The 15462-nt window shown below is 38.8% G+C and overlaps 2 protein-coding genes across 23 annotated transcripts in view; one reads left to right on the forward strand and one right to left on the reverse strand.

Annotated features, from left to right (window-relative positions):
* The window catches only part of CCDC146 (coiled-coil domain containing 146), a 245750-nt gene that overhangs the window by 167345 nt on the left and 62943 nt on the right, over positions 1-15462 (reverse strand). For 2 of the 22 annotated variants that reach the window (XM_065541037.2, XM_045387554.3), the window contains exon 1: positions 1823-1976. The exons of the other annotated variants lie outside the window; for them this stretch is intronic. The gene's annotated coding sequence lies outside the window, so the exon portion shown is untranslated. Of the gene's footprint in view, positions 1-1822; positions 1977-15462 lie in introns of those variants that run through there. 22 annotated transcript variants of the gene reach the window in all.
* Positions 335-6791, forward strand: FGL2 (fibrinogen like 2). The gene is made up of 2 exons (XM_005550418.5): positions 335-971; positions 3150-6791. Exons 1-2 carry the CDS (start codon positions 359-361, stop codon positions 3854-3856), a joined length of 1320 nt encoding a protein of 439 aa, XP_005550475.3. The 5' UTR covers positions 335-358; the 3' UTR covers positions 3857-6791.

Consider the following 15462-nt stretch of genomic DNA (forward strand, 5'->3'; position numbering starts at 1 on the left):
AAACTGTTTTTCCAGTGAAGTATAATTATTTACTTCAAGCGTAAGTATACCAAATTATTTTAGAAATGTAAGACTTTTCTTATGCTTGATAAAATATAGTATGAAAGTGATTCTTGTTGACTATGTACATTTGACTATAATAATTTCAATGCATGTTATTTCTATTGAGAGTAAGTTACAGTTTTTGGCAAACTGCCTTTGATGAGGGCTATCTCCTCTTCCTGTGCGTTTCTAAAACTTGTGATGCAAACGCTCCCACCCTTTTCTGGGAACACAGAAAGCCTGACTCAGGCAGCTGCCGCTATTAAAGCAGCTCCAGTCCTGCACACTCCCTGCTGGGGTGAGCAGCACTGTGAAGATGAAGCTGGCTAACTGGTACTGGCTGAGCTCAGCTGTTCTTGCCACTTACAGTTTTTTGGTTGTGGCAAACAATGAAACAGAAGAAATTAAAGATGAAAGAGCAAAGGACATCTGCCCAGTGAGACTAGAAAGCAGAGGGAAATGCGAAGAGGCAGGGGAGTGCCCCTACCAGGTAAGCCTGCCCCCCTTGACTATTCAGCTCCCGAAGCAATTCAGCAGGATCGAGGAGGTGTTCAAAGAAGTCCAGAACCTCAAGGAAATCGTAAACAGTCTAAAGAAATCTTGCCAAGACTGCAAGCTGCAGGCTGATGACAACGGAGACCCAGGCAGAAATGGACTGCTGTTACCCAGTACAGGAGCCCCGGGAGAGGTTGGTGATAACAGAGTTAGAGAATTAGAGAGTGAGGTTAACAAGCTGTCCTCTGAGCTAAAGAATGCCAAAGAGGAGATCAATGTACTTCATGGTCGCCTAGAGAAGCTGAATCTTGTAAATATGAACAACATAGAAAATTATGTTGACAGCAAAGTGGCAAATCTAACATTTGTTGTCAATAGTTTGGATGGCAAATGTTCAAAGTGTCCCAGCCAAGAACAAATACAGTCACGTCCAGGTATGTATAATAATGTTTTCTTATCATATGTTCATAAATGTTATATAGAGAGTATCTATAAACATTAATCTAAGTTAAATAGATGACAGATTAAGTCTTTTATTTATCAAGGTACACAGGAAAAGTAATTATCTTCTCAAATATGACCACATAAATAATATATGACCTAATTATAAAAATCATAGTTTTGTATCCACTAGAAGTCACTTTCAATTTTAAGATCTTATTTGCTAATGCCAGACCTACATGCAAGCGGAAGTAGAGAGAATTTCTTGATGTTTTAGTGCATTTAACTTGTCTCTTCAATGAGGTGTTTGAAAACAATAAAGATAAGATTCACAATTGTGCCTTGTTTGTTGGAAATCAGTTTTTCTTGTGATTGGCTCACTGCCACTTCTCATGGCTAAAGAGGTCTTTGAAAGATTTTAGCAATTAATCTGTAGTTCTTAATCCCAACTATCTGGAGAAAATGGGAGAGTTTACAGATGGAATAAAAGCAGTTTCATACATGTGCAAACATTTTTGCTTTGAGACCTACTGGCACAAAAAATGTTTTAAGGGGAGAGTTTTGGCATGCCACTAAGGGAAGGAATATATTCTTATTTCTTTCTCTTTTACCTGAAGTTAGAATTCAAGCAGATAAAAGTAGAACCCATCCTCATCATCCAAATTACTTGAATTAACTTTAATAAACACATGCGAAATTCCACAGACTTAATCGCCTACTCCACCCATGAACTAACAGTGGCATTGGCTCCCCAAACCTTGGCTTTTCACCTGAGTCACTGGGACCACTGTTGCTGTCTCCTTATACTTGGGAAAGCCATCTCTGCATTTGGAGCTCTACTTACCGTGAATGTGAGGTTGAAGGGACAGGGCGGAGATCACTTTCATTTAGAGACAGTATCTCAGGCATGCTCCATCCCCAGGGCATCTGCCAGTGAAGGAGGGAAGGGTCATATTTTCAAGGACCTCTGTTGCTAATACTCCTGGCAACCTGCATCTGAATGTATGTGGCACACTGCGAATCTGAGGTTCACCTCTTAGGTGACATCTGTGGGTATACATTAGATTAGATGCTGCATGGCAACTTGTCATGATATGAACAAGACTCTATTGTCTATTTTTCTTCTAAATGTTTTGGGGGAAATAACTGAATATTCTGAGCTCTAAATATACAGGGATAGATTTGTATGCCTTAGGGTATCTCATATTAAATTTACCTTATTTGTCACACATTTTAACAAAAACTATCTAGGAGTAAATATGTCTTTGATTCATACAGAACTTTGTTACTGATTATTATGCTTATCCTCAAAATAGTCACCTGTTGTTTCTTTCTAGAAACCCAACATGTGAAATAGTGGCTACTTTCCTAGATAATACAGAATAAGAATATTGGTATATTATTGAAAAAGATATTTCTTTTTCACTTGAGCTTCTTTATATAGCTGTCAAGTAAAATAAACATGAATTTATGATCAACGCTATCCATTAGGATTTTAACACATCATTTGGAATATATCCTATAAAACCTTCTGACAGTAGAGGCTATCAGCCCCTTTAGGTGAAAGACAATAGAAGCCTATGCTTCCTCTGTATGCATGGAATACAGTTCTGGGAGAGTAGGAATCATCTGATTTTTAGGACCAAGGAATGCAATGATTGAGAACAAAGCTTTGCTGCCAGCCAGATCTGAGTTAGTGTCCTGGCTTTGCCACTTAAAGCTTGTGTGAAGTTGGGCAAGCCACTGACCTTTATGCCTAAATATCCTCACATACAGACTGGCAGTAATGCCTACATCATAAGGTCAATGTTCAGATTCAGTATGAAAATGTTATCCAGTCTGGCAGCATGCCTAGAACATATAGGTAGGCCTCACTAAATAACATTAAATTATTAAAACTGTAATTTATTATTTTCTTATTGTTGTTTGCTATTGATGCTGTCATTATTACTACCAACCAAGAGTATATTAGAGGTCCTTTCTGCTTCATAACATCAGGTTCTTTTTCTGAGGCCTTAACAAGCATTTGCTAAACAGGTTCAAGTAAGTTTAGTAAAGTTTCATTACTGCCATTGATTGAATTATCAAACTGCTTTTGTACATATAAAGAATTCTTCAGATGCATGGTTTCTATTAACAAGATCCAATGCCTTCCTTTTCTTCCTCTTCAGTTCAACATCTAATATATAAAGATTGCTCTGACTACTATGCAATAGGCAAAAGAAGCAGTGAGACCTACAGAGTTACACCTGATCCCAAAAATCGTAGCTTTGAAGTTTACTGTGACATGGAGACCATGGGGGGAGGCTGGACAGTGCTGCAGGCACGTCTCGATGGGAGCACCAACTTCACCAGAACATGGCAAGACTACAAAGCAGGCTTTGGAAACCTCAGAAGGGAATTTTGGCTGGGGAACGATAAAATTCATCTTCTGACCAAGAGTAAGGAAATGATTCTGAGAATAGATCTTGAAGACTTTAATGGTGTCAAACTATATGCCTTGTATGATCAGTTTTACGTGGCCAATGAGTTTCTCAAATACCGTTTACACGTTGGTAACTATAATGGCACAGCTGGAGATGCGTTACGTTTCAACAAACATTACAACCATGATCTGAAGTTTTTCACCACCCCGGATAAAGACAATGATCGATATCCTTCTGGGAACTGTGGGCTGTACTACAGTTCAGGCTGGTGGTTTGACGCATGTCTTTCTGCAAACTTAAATGGCAAATATTATCACCAAAAATACAGAGGTGTCCGTAATGGGATTTTCTGGGGCACCTGGCCTGGTGTAAGTGAGGCACACCCTGGTGGCTACAAGTCCTCCTTCAAAGAGGCTAAGATGATGATCAGACCCAAGCACTTTAAGCCATAAATCACTCTGTTCATTCCTCCAGGTATTCGTTATCTAACAGGACAATTAATTCCTTCAGCATTTTAGAATATGACTTGTTTCATATTTTTCATAGCTAAAAAATGATGTCTGACTGCTAGGTTCTTATGCTACACAGCATTTGAAATAAAGCTGAAAAACAATGCATTTTAAAGGGGTCCTTTGTTGTTATGCTGTTATCCACTGGACACTTGCAAGCAATTAGGAATATTGAGAATTATACATTAGATTTATTTATAATTCTCTTAATTTCTATTAATTGAAACATTTTCTATTGCTTGTATTACTTGCTATATTTAAAAAATAATTGTTGGCTGGGTGTGGTAGCTCACGCCTGTAATCCCAGCACTTTGGAATGTCAAGGCGGGCAGATCAGTTGAGGTCAGGAGTTTGAGGCCAGCCTGGCCAACATGTGAAACGCTGTCTCTATTAAAAATACAAAAATTAGCTGGGCATGGTGGTACATGCCTGTAATCCTAGCTATTCGGGAGGCTGAGGCAGGATAATCACTTGAACCTGAGAGGAAGAGGTTGCAGTGAGCCAAGACTGAGCCACTGCACTCCAGTCTGGGTGACAGAGCGAAACTCTGTCTCAAACAAAAAAATAATAAATTTTATTCAGTAGGCTAGATTCTACACTAAGTTATCTTTATTTGGGCCATGATTTAAGCTCATCTGAAGGTATATCACCCTTTTCAGGCTATAATTATTTGGGTAATCTTCATTCTGAGATAAACTTTATTTAGCATTTACTTTGCAACAGAACAACCCTACAGCATTTTCGTTCGCAGACTAAGGGAACTAATACATATATAATTAAACTTGTTCATCTATCATTCATGAAATGTAAAATAATTATCATTTAAACCGTTTAAAAATGTGGTAGCATAATGTCACATTATGCTACATTCAGAAAGCAATGTAACTGTGAAGACCAGGTTTAAAGGTAATTCATTTACAGTTTAGAACTCCTTAGATGTTTGATGTTGAAAACTGCTTTAACATGAAAATTGTCTTCCTCTGCTCTGTGTAAACAATAGCTTTTAATTTAAGATTGCTCACTACTGTACTAGACTACTGGTAGGTTTTTTTTGTTTGTTTTTTGTTTTTTTCTGGCAGGTTAGGGGTATGTGGGGAATGAAGCATTTACTTATAGGCTATAATACTCTGAGGCCAATTTTATATCCAAAGCAATAATATCATTAAGTGATTCACTTCATAGAAGGCTAAGTTTTCCTAGGACAAATAGAAAACATGAATTTTGAAATATATAGAACAGTAGTTCAAATACTATATATTTCAACCCTGACTGGTAGATTGCTTATTTTACTATTAGAAATTAAGAGAGAGATTTTTATCCAAACAGAAATATCTGTAATTTTTATAATTCATTCAGTAATTCTGGAATGCTATATATAATATTTAAAAGACTTTTTAAATGTGTTTAATTTCATCATTGTAAAAAAGGGATCATCTCAGAGAGAACAGCAATATTCTTCATATTTTAAAAAATGCTCTAGAGTAACATTTGAAGTAATTCGCTGTAGTGTATGCCAGTCCTAGAAATAAATTTTTAAGTTTCTGATGTCTGTTTCTAATACACTAACCAAGTTTTCAAAATATATTTACAAAGATGCATCTTTACCCATTATTTTAAAATGATTAGGGAGGATCATTGCTTCAGGTAACAAGTTAATTTTTCAAATATTAGGCCCTTACAGAACTATTTAGTCAAAAAGAGATATTCCTTTAAAATACATAACCCAAAGCTTTCAGTTAAACATGATATATCACAAATGCTATTAAAATGTTAAAGCAAGAGGAATGCAAATAGCATTAAATGATGACCAAAATGTAAAATATTGTAGATTTCAAAAGCTGTGTATCTATTAGGTGGGATACCAAATGTAAATGATGTAACTAATGTTGTTTTTTCACTTTTTGCTTTTTAAAAAAGACTAAAAACGTTTTGATATTATACAATGTATTTGTTTCAGATAAGGTCGTTTTCATTTAGTATATATAATTAATGTGTGTATAAGTTTAAGTAAATTCCTGTAAGTAAAAATGGATTTATCACAAAATACAGTTCTAAAGAAAGGTATATATGCTCATATCCAGAGTGTCCACTGATTTAATGGGAACTAGGTATAACTTCAGGAGAATTTTGCACCTAATTCACTAATCTATGTAAATATCCAAAAGCTTGTCCTATCTTTCCGCATTATTTCAAGGGATCATTTTATTTTTCATTCTACTTTCACAGCACTTTTCTAGTAAATTCTGTAACACAGAAATTCCGTCTTGGAATCATTTCATGTTACCAATAATTCTAGACTTTTATAACATTTAACATGTTGATGGAAATAGCTATCTGCTAGAGTCTTTTGCCTTAACTGTTCACTAACATATGCTAATGTTCACAAATATGGATTGACTATTTACAAACATTAGAATCTTGTCTTGGTTCCATTTTGATGGCTAATATTTGTTATCTTAATTAAGACTGTATTTCTGATGTTATCATTCCTTGAAAATATTGACTAAAACTGGGTCCTTAGAAATTCCAGGTGGAGCTGATTTACCGATGACTGAGGGAAAAAATCAAATTTTACTAATAGTAATGCTCCAAATCAATTAATGACACATCTGTTCAATAAATAAAGAGCTTAAATATACAAAACATAAGAAATATCTGAGCAACAAAATTTGCGGTCTTTACTTTTGAATAGCTACTCAAGAAAAGGTTTTAAAGGTAAAAGTTATGAGTAATGTCATCACAATAAGCTCTTGTTTAAAATTCTTTTCTTTTATGTATAATTAGGTTTATGTTTCATGTCTTTTTAAAACTTTATAAAAGATTTAATTATCACATCTATTCTTCAATTTGGAAACATTAAATATTTTTGGTTGTAAAATAATATTTATGTACTTGTGTCTGAAAAGTTGTAAAATGCTTACCTAAGCTAAACAATATCTGTGACTCCCAAGACTTTAATGAGTACTATTTCATTAACAAGAAGTCAGAGGCAAATAGAGGAACACCATTATCTTACTTCTCTCTAGAATACTGTTGAAACATTTGAAATACAAAAGTTTCGGTTTCATTTTGTGGCATTCAACTTCCTCTCCTCTTTTTCCGTTATTAGTGTTGCTGCTCTGGTTAGCCCTCATCATATCCTCAGGACAACACAAACACATCTGAATAGTCTGCACCTCTGGTTTCAGTCTATTCCAGTCCAACTTTCATCCCTACCAGGGGGATTGTTCAAAAGTACAATTCTGATCATGTTATCGTCCCACTTAAAACTTTCAACAATGCCTTATTTTCCATAAGATAAAATCTGGCAAATAAGTCCCTTCATGAACTGATTTTTACTACTTATACTTCTGCCATACTAAATGCCTTGTTGTACTCAAACAAACCATGTTTTCTAATGTTTTCACTGCCTTTAGTATACTGTTTCCTTGGTCTAGATAAAATGCCATCCTCTTTCTTCACTGGGTTTTGTCTTATCACCCATGATTAACAGCAGGAACTCAGGAGCTGGCCTTCCTGGTTTGAATTTCAGTTCCACTATTTGCAAGCTGTATGATCCTGGGCAAGTCACTTAATGTTCTTTGGTTCCTTCAATTATAAAATAGGACTAGTAATAGAATCTGCCTGTTAGAGTTACTGAGAGGATTAAACAATATATATAAAGCACCTAGAACACATATAAATATATTTTAAAAATCATCACCACCAGCTGGGTGTAGTGGCGCATGCCTGTAATCCCAGCACTTTGGGAGGTCGAGGTGGGCGGATCATGTGAGGTCAGGAATTCAAGATCAGCCTGGCCAACATGGTGAAACCCCATCTCTACTAAAAATACAAAAATTAGCGAAGTGTGGTGGCTCACGCCTGTAGTCCTAGCTACTCAGGAAACTGAGGCTGGAGAATTGCTTGAACCTGGGAGACAGAGGTTGCAGTGAGCCAAGATTGTGCCACTGCACTCCAACCTGGGTGACAGATACAAAAAATCATCCTCAATTTTTTTTTTTTTTTTTTTTTTTTTGAGACGGAGTCTCGCTCTGTTTCACCGTGTTAGCCAGGATGGTCTCGATCTCCTGACCTCGTGATCTGCCCGCCTCGGCCTCCCAAAGTGCTGGGATTACAGGCGTGAGCCACAGCGCCCGGCCCTAAATAGTTATCTCTTATTGGCAGAGTTCTCTGATGACAGTAGGTGGGGTCCTGGCACCTCGCCTTGATCCTATGCCAGCGTATATATTCCTTATTATCTATTATTCAATATTGTCTAAGTTCTATCCTGAAATCAATCTGTTTGAATAGGAGTAAAGGAAATTTGAGATATGAGTATTGTTATTCCAAGTGATTAATAATATGTTGCCACAGAGAAGGAGTTGTAGTCTAAAGAGGCCACAGTTATGACTGGGGAAGTAATGGGTAGGGTCAAATCTGAGGATCTGAGAGATTGTGAACATAGGTGAGAAGCAATCACAGCCAGGGAGAATATGGCAAGACAGGATCAAATACAGTAAGTCTTCACTTCACGCTGTTGATAGGTTCTCAGAAACAGTGACGTTAAAACAAAATACCATGTAAGAAAACCAATTTTACCATAAGCTAACTGACATAAACAAGAATGAAGTTCCTATGGCATACAATATGTTGTTTTTGCTTAAAGTTGCTGTTTCCAAGAACCTATCCATGATGTTAAGTGAGGACTTACTGTATACCATGGGACTGGGAACATAACAGTGGCAAATTTTTAGAAGGGGTCCTAGGAACATGCCTGTGGGGACATGTCACACAGAGCCATATTGCTGTGCCTGCCCAATAGTGATTGTTCCAGCCTACTGAATTCCTGAAGAAAAAAGCACTATTTTTCATACTACTTATACTATAATTTTGAAATTAATTTTAATATAAAATGCATGAATCCTTTAATTTTTTAAGAAGCTACAGATTAAAATAAAGACTCCTTCACAAACCACTTCAATTTCAATCCTGTCCCTCTCCCCAGAGGTAACAAGCCGAGGTGGCCAATTCCCAACTTCAATTTCATTCTGTGCATTTCCAGATCACAATGTCTACTAAGTCTTAATTTTGCCAGGTCTCTTTTGTTGATTGACTGGAAAGAGGTGGAAATGAGAGGAAATGGGTATACTTTGAAAACCTGGAATATCCCGAGTTCCCAAACATGACTGGGCCCTCCTTGCTTTTTGAAGTAGTCCCTCCCCTGACATTGATAAAGATGTCCTCTTGCAGGAGGGCACTGCTGCTTTCTTTCCTGGGGGAACACTCCAAATTCTCCCTTAGGCTCCTTCATCCCACTCATCAGCATCTCCAGATGTGCCATCAGGACATGCCCCAATATCAATCCTAAAGTCTAATGGAAAGAGAAGGCTTTGCACAACTTTGCTAACTTATATCAGCAGAAGGCCGGACAAGACATGTAGAGAGAGACTGAGGTTGCTAAGAAGAAACAATTTTAGATGTGACTGAATTTACTGGTATAGGTATATTTACCAGAAATTATAGATTAAATAGGCTATCTTGAGAAGACATGTTTGAGTCTGTTTGCTTGCTTAGTTAATACAAACCTACATTCAATAGCAGCTCATGGTTAGTCAAATTGAGAAGCCAGAAATGTTTTAGAACTCAGACTTATGGAGATGGAAATGCTGGGGTAAAGTTAGCCTTAGTTCATTCATCGAGTGCACACCACGTGTCAGTCTTCTAGGAGGCTGCAGATTCATCAGTGACCAACATAGATAAAAAATCTTATACTCGTGCAGTGGGTAGTAGAGACAAATATATGGTAAATATTTATCAGAGGAGACAAATACATGATAAATACCATCATACATTAATAAGGGAGTGCTAGAAAAGGGGGTGCTGTTTCATATAGGGCAGTCAGAAGAGGCCTGTCTGTGGAGGTGAAATCTGAACTCATAAAGATATGAGTGTGCAAGCCAGGCAGATGTCTGGGATAAGTGTGTTTCAAACAAAGGGAATATTAGGTGCAAAAGCCCCAAGTCTGGGAGAGTGGATACCATGTTTGAAAGTCAGCAAAGGCTCTGGGGTGGTGAGGAGATGAGATCAGAGACAGCTTGGGTGGTTGGGGATGAACAAGGGATGGGAGTGGTATACCGGATCACCTAGGCCTTTAAGCCATGGTAAGGACTGTGCCTTTTATTCTGAGTAGATAAGAGCCATTTAGGGTTTTGAGCAGAGGAAAGACATGATCTCAACCAGTTTTAAAGGAGTCACTTTTGTAGCCAAGTAGTAATAATCTGTAGGGAAACAAGGATTGAAGCAAGGACATCAGTTTGATGATGTTTGCAATATTCTTGGTAAGTGATGATGAAAGCATGATGAAAGGTTGCAGTGAGATACATCTATTTTGAAGGTAGAGGTGACAAAATTTGGTGATCAAAGGTCAGTCAGTGGTAGATAATAACAATTAGAGGCATTACAGAAAACTACAAGATTTTAGTCTGAGCAACTGTGAAGGATGGAGCTGCCATGAACAGAAATGGGGAAATCTGCAGGGGAAGCCCGTCTGAAAAGTGTGTGAGGAGTGGAATGGAGTGGGGTGGGAGGCTGGAATCCGAAGTTTTGAATATTGTAAGTTCAAAGATATCCAAGTGGATATAGGCATTTGAATATTACTCTGAAGATCAGGAAAGACATCTAGGGCTCAGAAACACATTTGAGAAATGCTGGAATGCAGATGGTAATGAATCCATGGGATTAGATAACCTAGTAAATAAGTTTATGTGCAGCAGACTTTTACAGAAACAGCCCTGGCACAAGCTGGCCTTGTAGAAGTTGGAGATGAGGCGGCAGCCCAGTTGCATCCCACCCATCCACCCTGTAATGATGTCATTTGAGAGGTACCAGTGACACTTTATGGAGAAGGCAGATATTCATTCCCATTGCAATAGACACTTATTTTAGATTATGTTAGATATAGATTTGCTTTTCCTTGCTTCTGCCAGCAACAGTATTTTTGTTGAGTTACTAGATGTCTTAAAAAATCATCATGGTATTACACAATGGTATTCTACAAAATTTTTCTTTTGACTTAGGAAGACACTTGACAGCAAAATGAGGGGGTGATGACTGATTGAAGCCTCAAATACTGCATCTTCTTGGAGATACCACCTTATAAGAGTGGGGTGTTGTGATGTAACTACAGTGCGTGTGTACGTACTTGTGCATATGTAGATACACATATGCATATAGCAAAAGAAAATGAACTAGGCCACAGATCAAAAAATTTTTCATTTGTTAGCAGTGTGCTGCCCAAGTTTGAGGAATCATTTGTGGTCATTTAAATTCATTAGAGTACTAGTTTGCTAGGATTATAAACCTTTAGTTGGGCAGAGACTAGTTTTACTCCCCTTTTCCTTATTTTAGAGACACTAATGATCTTTTTAAAAATTGTGGGTACATAGTAGGTGTACATATTTATGGGCTACACGAGATTTTGATAGAGGCATGCAATGCATAATAATCACACCAGGGTAACTGGGGTGATAAAAGAAAAACTTCATCTGAATTAAATTTAAAGCAGTTTAATTGAGCAATGAACAATTTGCGAATCAGGCAGCCCCCAGAATCACAGCAGATTCACAGAGACTCCAGGGGTACCTCGTGGTCAGAACAAATTTATAGACAAAAAAGGTAAAGTGACGTACAGAAATCGGAAGTGAGGTACAGAAACTAGTACTATAAGACTAGTTACAGCTCGGCATTTGCCTTATTTTGAACGCAGTTTGAACACTCAGCATCTATGAGTGGTTGAAGTATGGCCACTGGGATTGGCCAACACTCAGCTATTGTTACGGGTCCATACTATCGTTAGGTATACATCAAATGTAGATTATAAAAATTCAGTTCTAGAGGATTCATTAAAAGGCCATTTAGTCAAGCAAGTAGATTCTTCCTCTAGCTCATTTTTTAATTTACTTTTATATGGTTTGGTTTATGGGGACCCTGGGTAAGAAGCATAGTCTAAACTCTTGGCATTATCCTCCCAATAGTCATAGTAATAGTCTCCCTGGTGTGCTGTATTCTCTCAAAGGTTTTAAATGCTTGCATGCAGCCATCTCTAGAATGTCAAATGGTCTGTCTTCAACTGGAATGACAGATGCTGAAAAATGGGTGACCATGAGAGCGCTGTAACCTATGAATGACATGCTGAGACCAGAAACCCAAAATGATGGTAACTGAGAATGGTGCTAAGGCCCTAAGTTTTGGTCACACTCTCACCTAAGTGAGAACCTGGCCAAAAAGGGGGAATTTTTTAAAACAAAATGGAAGGCCATTATTTTGGACTGAGCTTATATACTAGGCCCCAACAAACCAAACCAAACTAAAATGGAGTCATTTGTGCCAAATGTGACATAATCAAACTAAGGCTTTAAGAAAACACATAGATCCTAGAACAGACCAGGTTTTGTTTCTTCTCCTGTAAACAGGATGTTCCAGCATAAGGAGGTACCCTCTACTCAGTCCTTATTCCCTCCTTGCAAAACCTACTGTTCTGTTTCCCAGTGGGTTTCAAAACTATATAAGTACATTTATGATAGTCATAGCAACATCTATGACTAAGGTTTTGGTCAATCTCTCAAAAGTGAGAAAATGACCAAAAGGGGGGAATTGTTAAAGCAAACTAAATATGGCCTGAGAAGGACTCCATACTTCTACATTTGAGTCCTTGTGGATAAACACTAACCTAGCTTAACAGACAAAACTGAAAACCTAACTTAATAGCATGCACCTGTAACAATAGCCGAGTGTTGGCCAATCCCAACAGCCATACTTCAACCACTCAGACTGCTGAGTGTTCAAATTGCATTCAAATAAGACAAACAGTGAGCTGTAACCAATCTTGCTGTTTATGTTACCTCACTTCCAATTCCTATACATCACTTTATCTTTTTTGTCTATAAATTTGTTCTGATCCCACAAGGCACCCCTGGAGTCTCCGTGAATCTGCTCTGATTTTGGGGGCTGCCCAATTCGTGAGTTGTTCATTGCTCAATTAAACTCCTTTAAATTTAATTCAGATGAAGTATTTATCAGGCACATTCATCCCCTCAAGCATTTATCCTTTGCGTTACAAACAATCCAATTATACTCTTTTAGTTATTTTAAGGTGTACAATTAAATTATTTTTGACTGTAGTCCCCATTGTAGGTCTCATTATTTTTATTTTGTACTCATTAACCATCCTTACTTACCCCCTGCCCTCCCCACTACCCTCTCCAGCCTCTTGTAAACATCCTTCTACTTGCTATGTCCATGATTTCAATTATTTTAATTTTTATCTCCCATAAATAAGTGAGAACATGCAAAGTTTGTCTTTCTATGCTTGGCTTATTTCACTTAACATAATGACCTCCAGTTCCATCCATGTTGTTGCAAATGATGGGATCTCATTCTTTTTTATGGCTGTATAGTACTCCATAGTGTATATGTACTACATTTTCTTTATTCATTCATCTGTTGGACGCTTAGGTTGTATCCAAACCTGGGCTATTGTGAATAGTGCTACAATAAACATGGGAGTGCAGATATATCTTTGATATACTGATTTCCTTTCTTTTGGGTATATACCCAGCAGTGGAATTGCTTGGTCATATGGTAGCTCTAGCTTTAGTTTCTTGAGGAACCTGGAAACTGTTCTCCATAGTGGTTATATTAATTTACATTCCCACCAACAGGGTATGAGGCTTCCCCTTTCTTCATATCCTCACAGCATTTGTTATTACCTGTTGTTTGGATAAAAGCCATTTAAACCCAGGATGAGATGATATCTCATTGGAGTTTTGACTTGCACATCTCTCATCAATAGATTCTTAATTATTTCAATCTCTGTTAAATTTATCTGATAGAATTCCAAGTTCCATCTCTGTGTCATCTTGAATTTCCTTAAAACAGCTATTCTGAATTGTCTCTCTGAAAGGTTACATGTCTCTGTTTCTTTAGGATTGGTCCCTGGTACTTTATTTAGTTCATTTGGTGAGGTCATGTTTTCCTGGATGGTCTTGACACTTGTGGATGTCTGTCTGTAACTAGACATTGAAGAGTTAGGCATTTATTGTAGTCTTTGCAGTCTGGGCTTGTTTGTACCTGTCCTTCTTGGGAAGGTTTTCCAGATATTTGAAACAGAACTTGGGTATTGTGATCTAAGCCATATCTGCTTTAGGGGCACCTCAAGAACAGAAACACTGTGGTTCTTGCAGACTCACTGAGATACTACCTTGATTGTCTTGGATAAGATCTGGAAGAATTCTCAGGATTATGAGGAAGAAATTATTGTTTTCTTCTTTTACTTTCTCCCAAACAAATAAAGTGTCTTTCTATATTCTGAGACACCTAGAACAGAACACAAGGGTGTTCACAAGCATCCCTGTGGCTAACACCACTGGGAATGCACTGGGTCTTACCCAAAGCCCACTGTGACCACTACCTGACTACCACCTATGTTCTGTCAAGGCCCTAGGTCTCTACAAACAGAAGATGGTAAAACCAGCCAGGTTTGTGTTCTTCCTTCAGGGCAGTGAGTTCCCCAGGCCCTGGGTGGGTGGGTCCAGGGGTACTGTCCAGGAGCCAGGGACTACAGTCAAAAACCTTAGAAGTCTACCTGGTGTTCTTCTCTACAGAGGCTGAGCTGGCATGCAAATCATGAGATGCTGTCCTTCCTACTCTTCCCTTCCCTTTCCATAGGCAGAGGAGCCTCACCCCATGGCCACCACCATCACAGGTCCGTGAGGAGTACTGTCAGGCTACCACGGATGTTCCCTGAAGGCCCCAAATCTCTTCAGTCAGCTTGTGCTCAATGCTGCCTGGCTTGGGAGTCACCTTTCATGGCAGGCGGCTCCTCTCTGGCCCAGGACAGGTCCAGAAATGCCACCCAAGAACCAAGGCCTGGAATTGGGGACCCCAAGAGCCTGCTTGTTGCTCTCCTCACCTGTGGCCAAGCTGGTACCTGAAGCCAGCAAGTCTCAGAGTCTCACTGAAGGTCCATGGTGTACTACCTGGGTATCACTGCTGGTTATTCAAGGCCCAGAGGCTCTTTAGTCAGCAGGCAAGGTCCTGCCAAGCCTCAGTCCTTCCCTTCAAGGCAGCAGTTTCTCTTCTGGCCCAGGGTATGTCTAGAAATGTCATCCAGGAGCTAGGGCCTGGAAAGAGGGCCATGCCACTCTGACTGCTGCCCCATCCTACTGTGGCTGAGCTGGTATCTAAGATGCAAGACTAAGTCCTCTTTGTTCTTCCCTCTCATCTCCTCAAGTGGAAGGAAAGGGTCTCTTCTGGAGCCACAAGCCATGCAGCCTGGGCTTGAGGGAGGAGTGGTGCAAGCACTCCCTTAGCCACCCTGGCTGGTGTCTCAGTAGGTCACATGTCCCACAAGTCCCCTGGCTCTGAGCCCAGTTCAGCACTAGGACTCACCCAAGGGTTGCAGTCCTTGTGGCCTAGACTGCCTTTCAAGTTTCTGTACGGCCCCAGAGCACTTTAGCCTGTGGTGGCAAGGCTTGCTGGAGCTCAAGTTCCAACCACTGGGATGTGTA

The sequence above is a fragment of the Macaca fascicularis genome, chromosome 3 (assembly GCF_037993035.2).
Source record: "Macaca fascicularis isolate 582-1 chromosome 3, T2T-MFA8v1.1".
In the NCBI taxonomy this organism is placed as follows: Eukaryota; Metazoa; Chordata; class Mammalia; order Primates; family Cercopithecidae; genus Macaca; species Macaca fascicularis.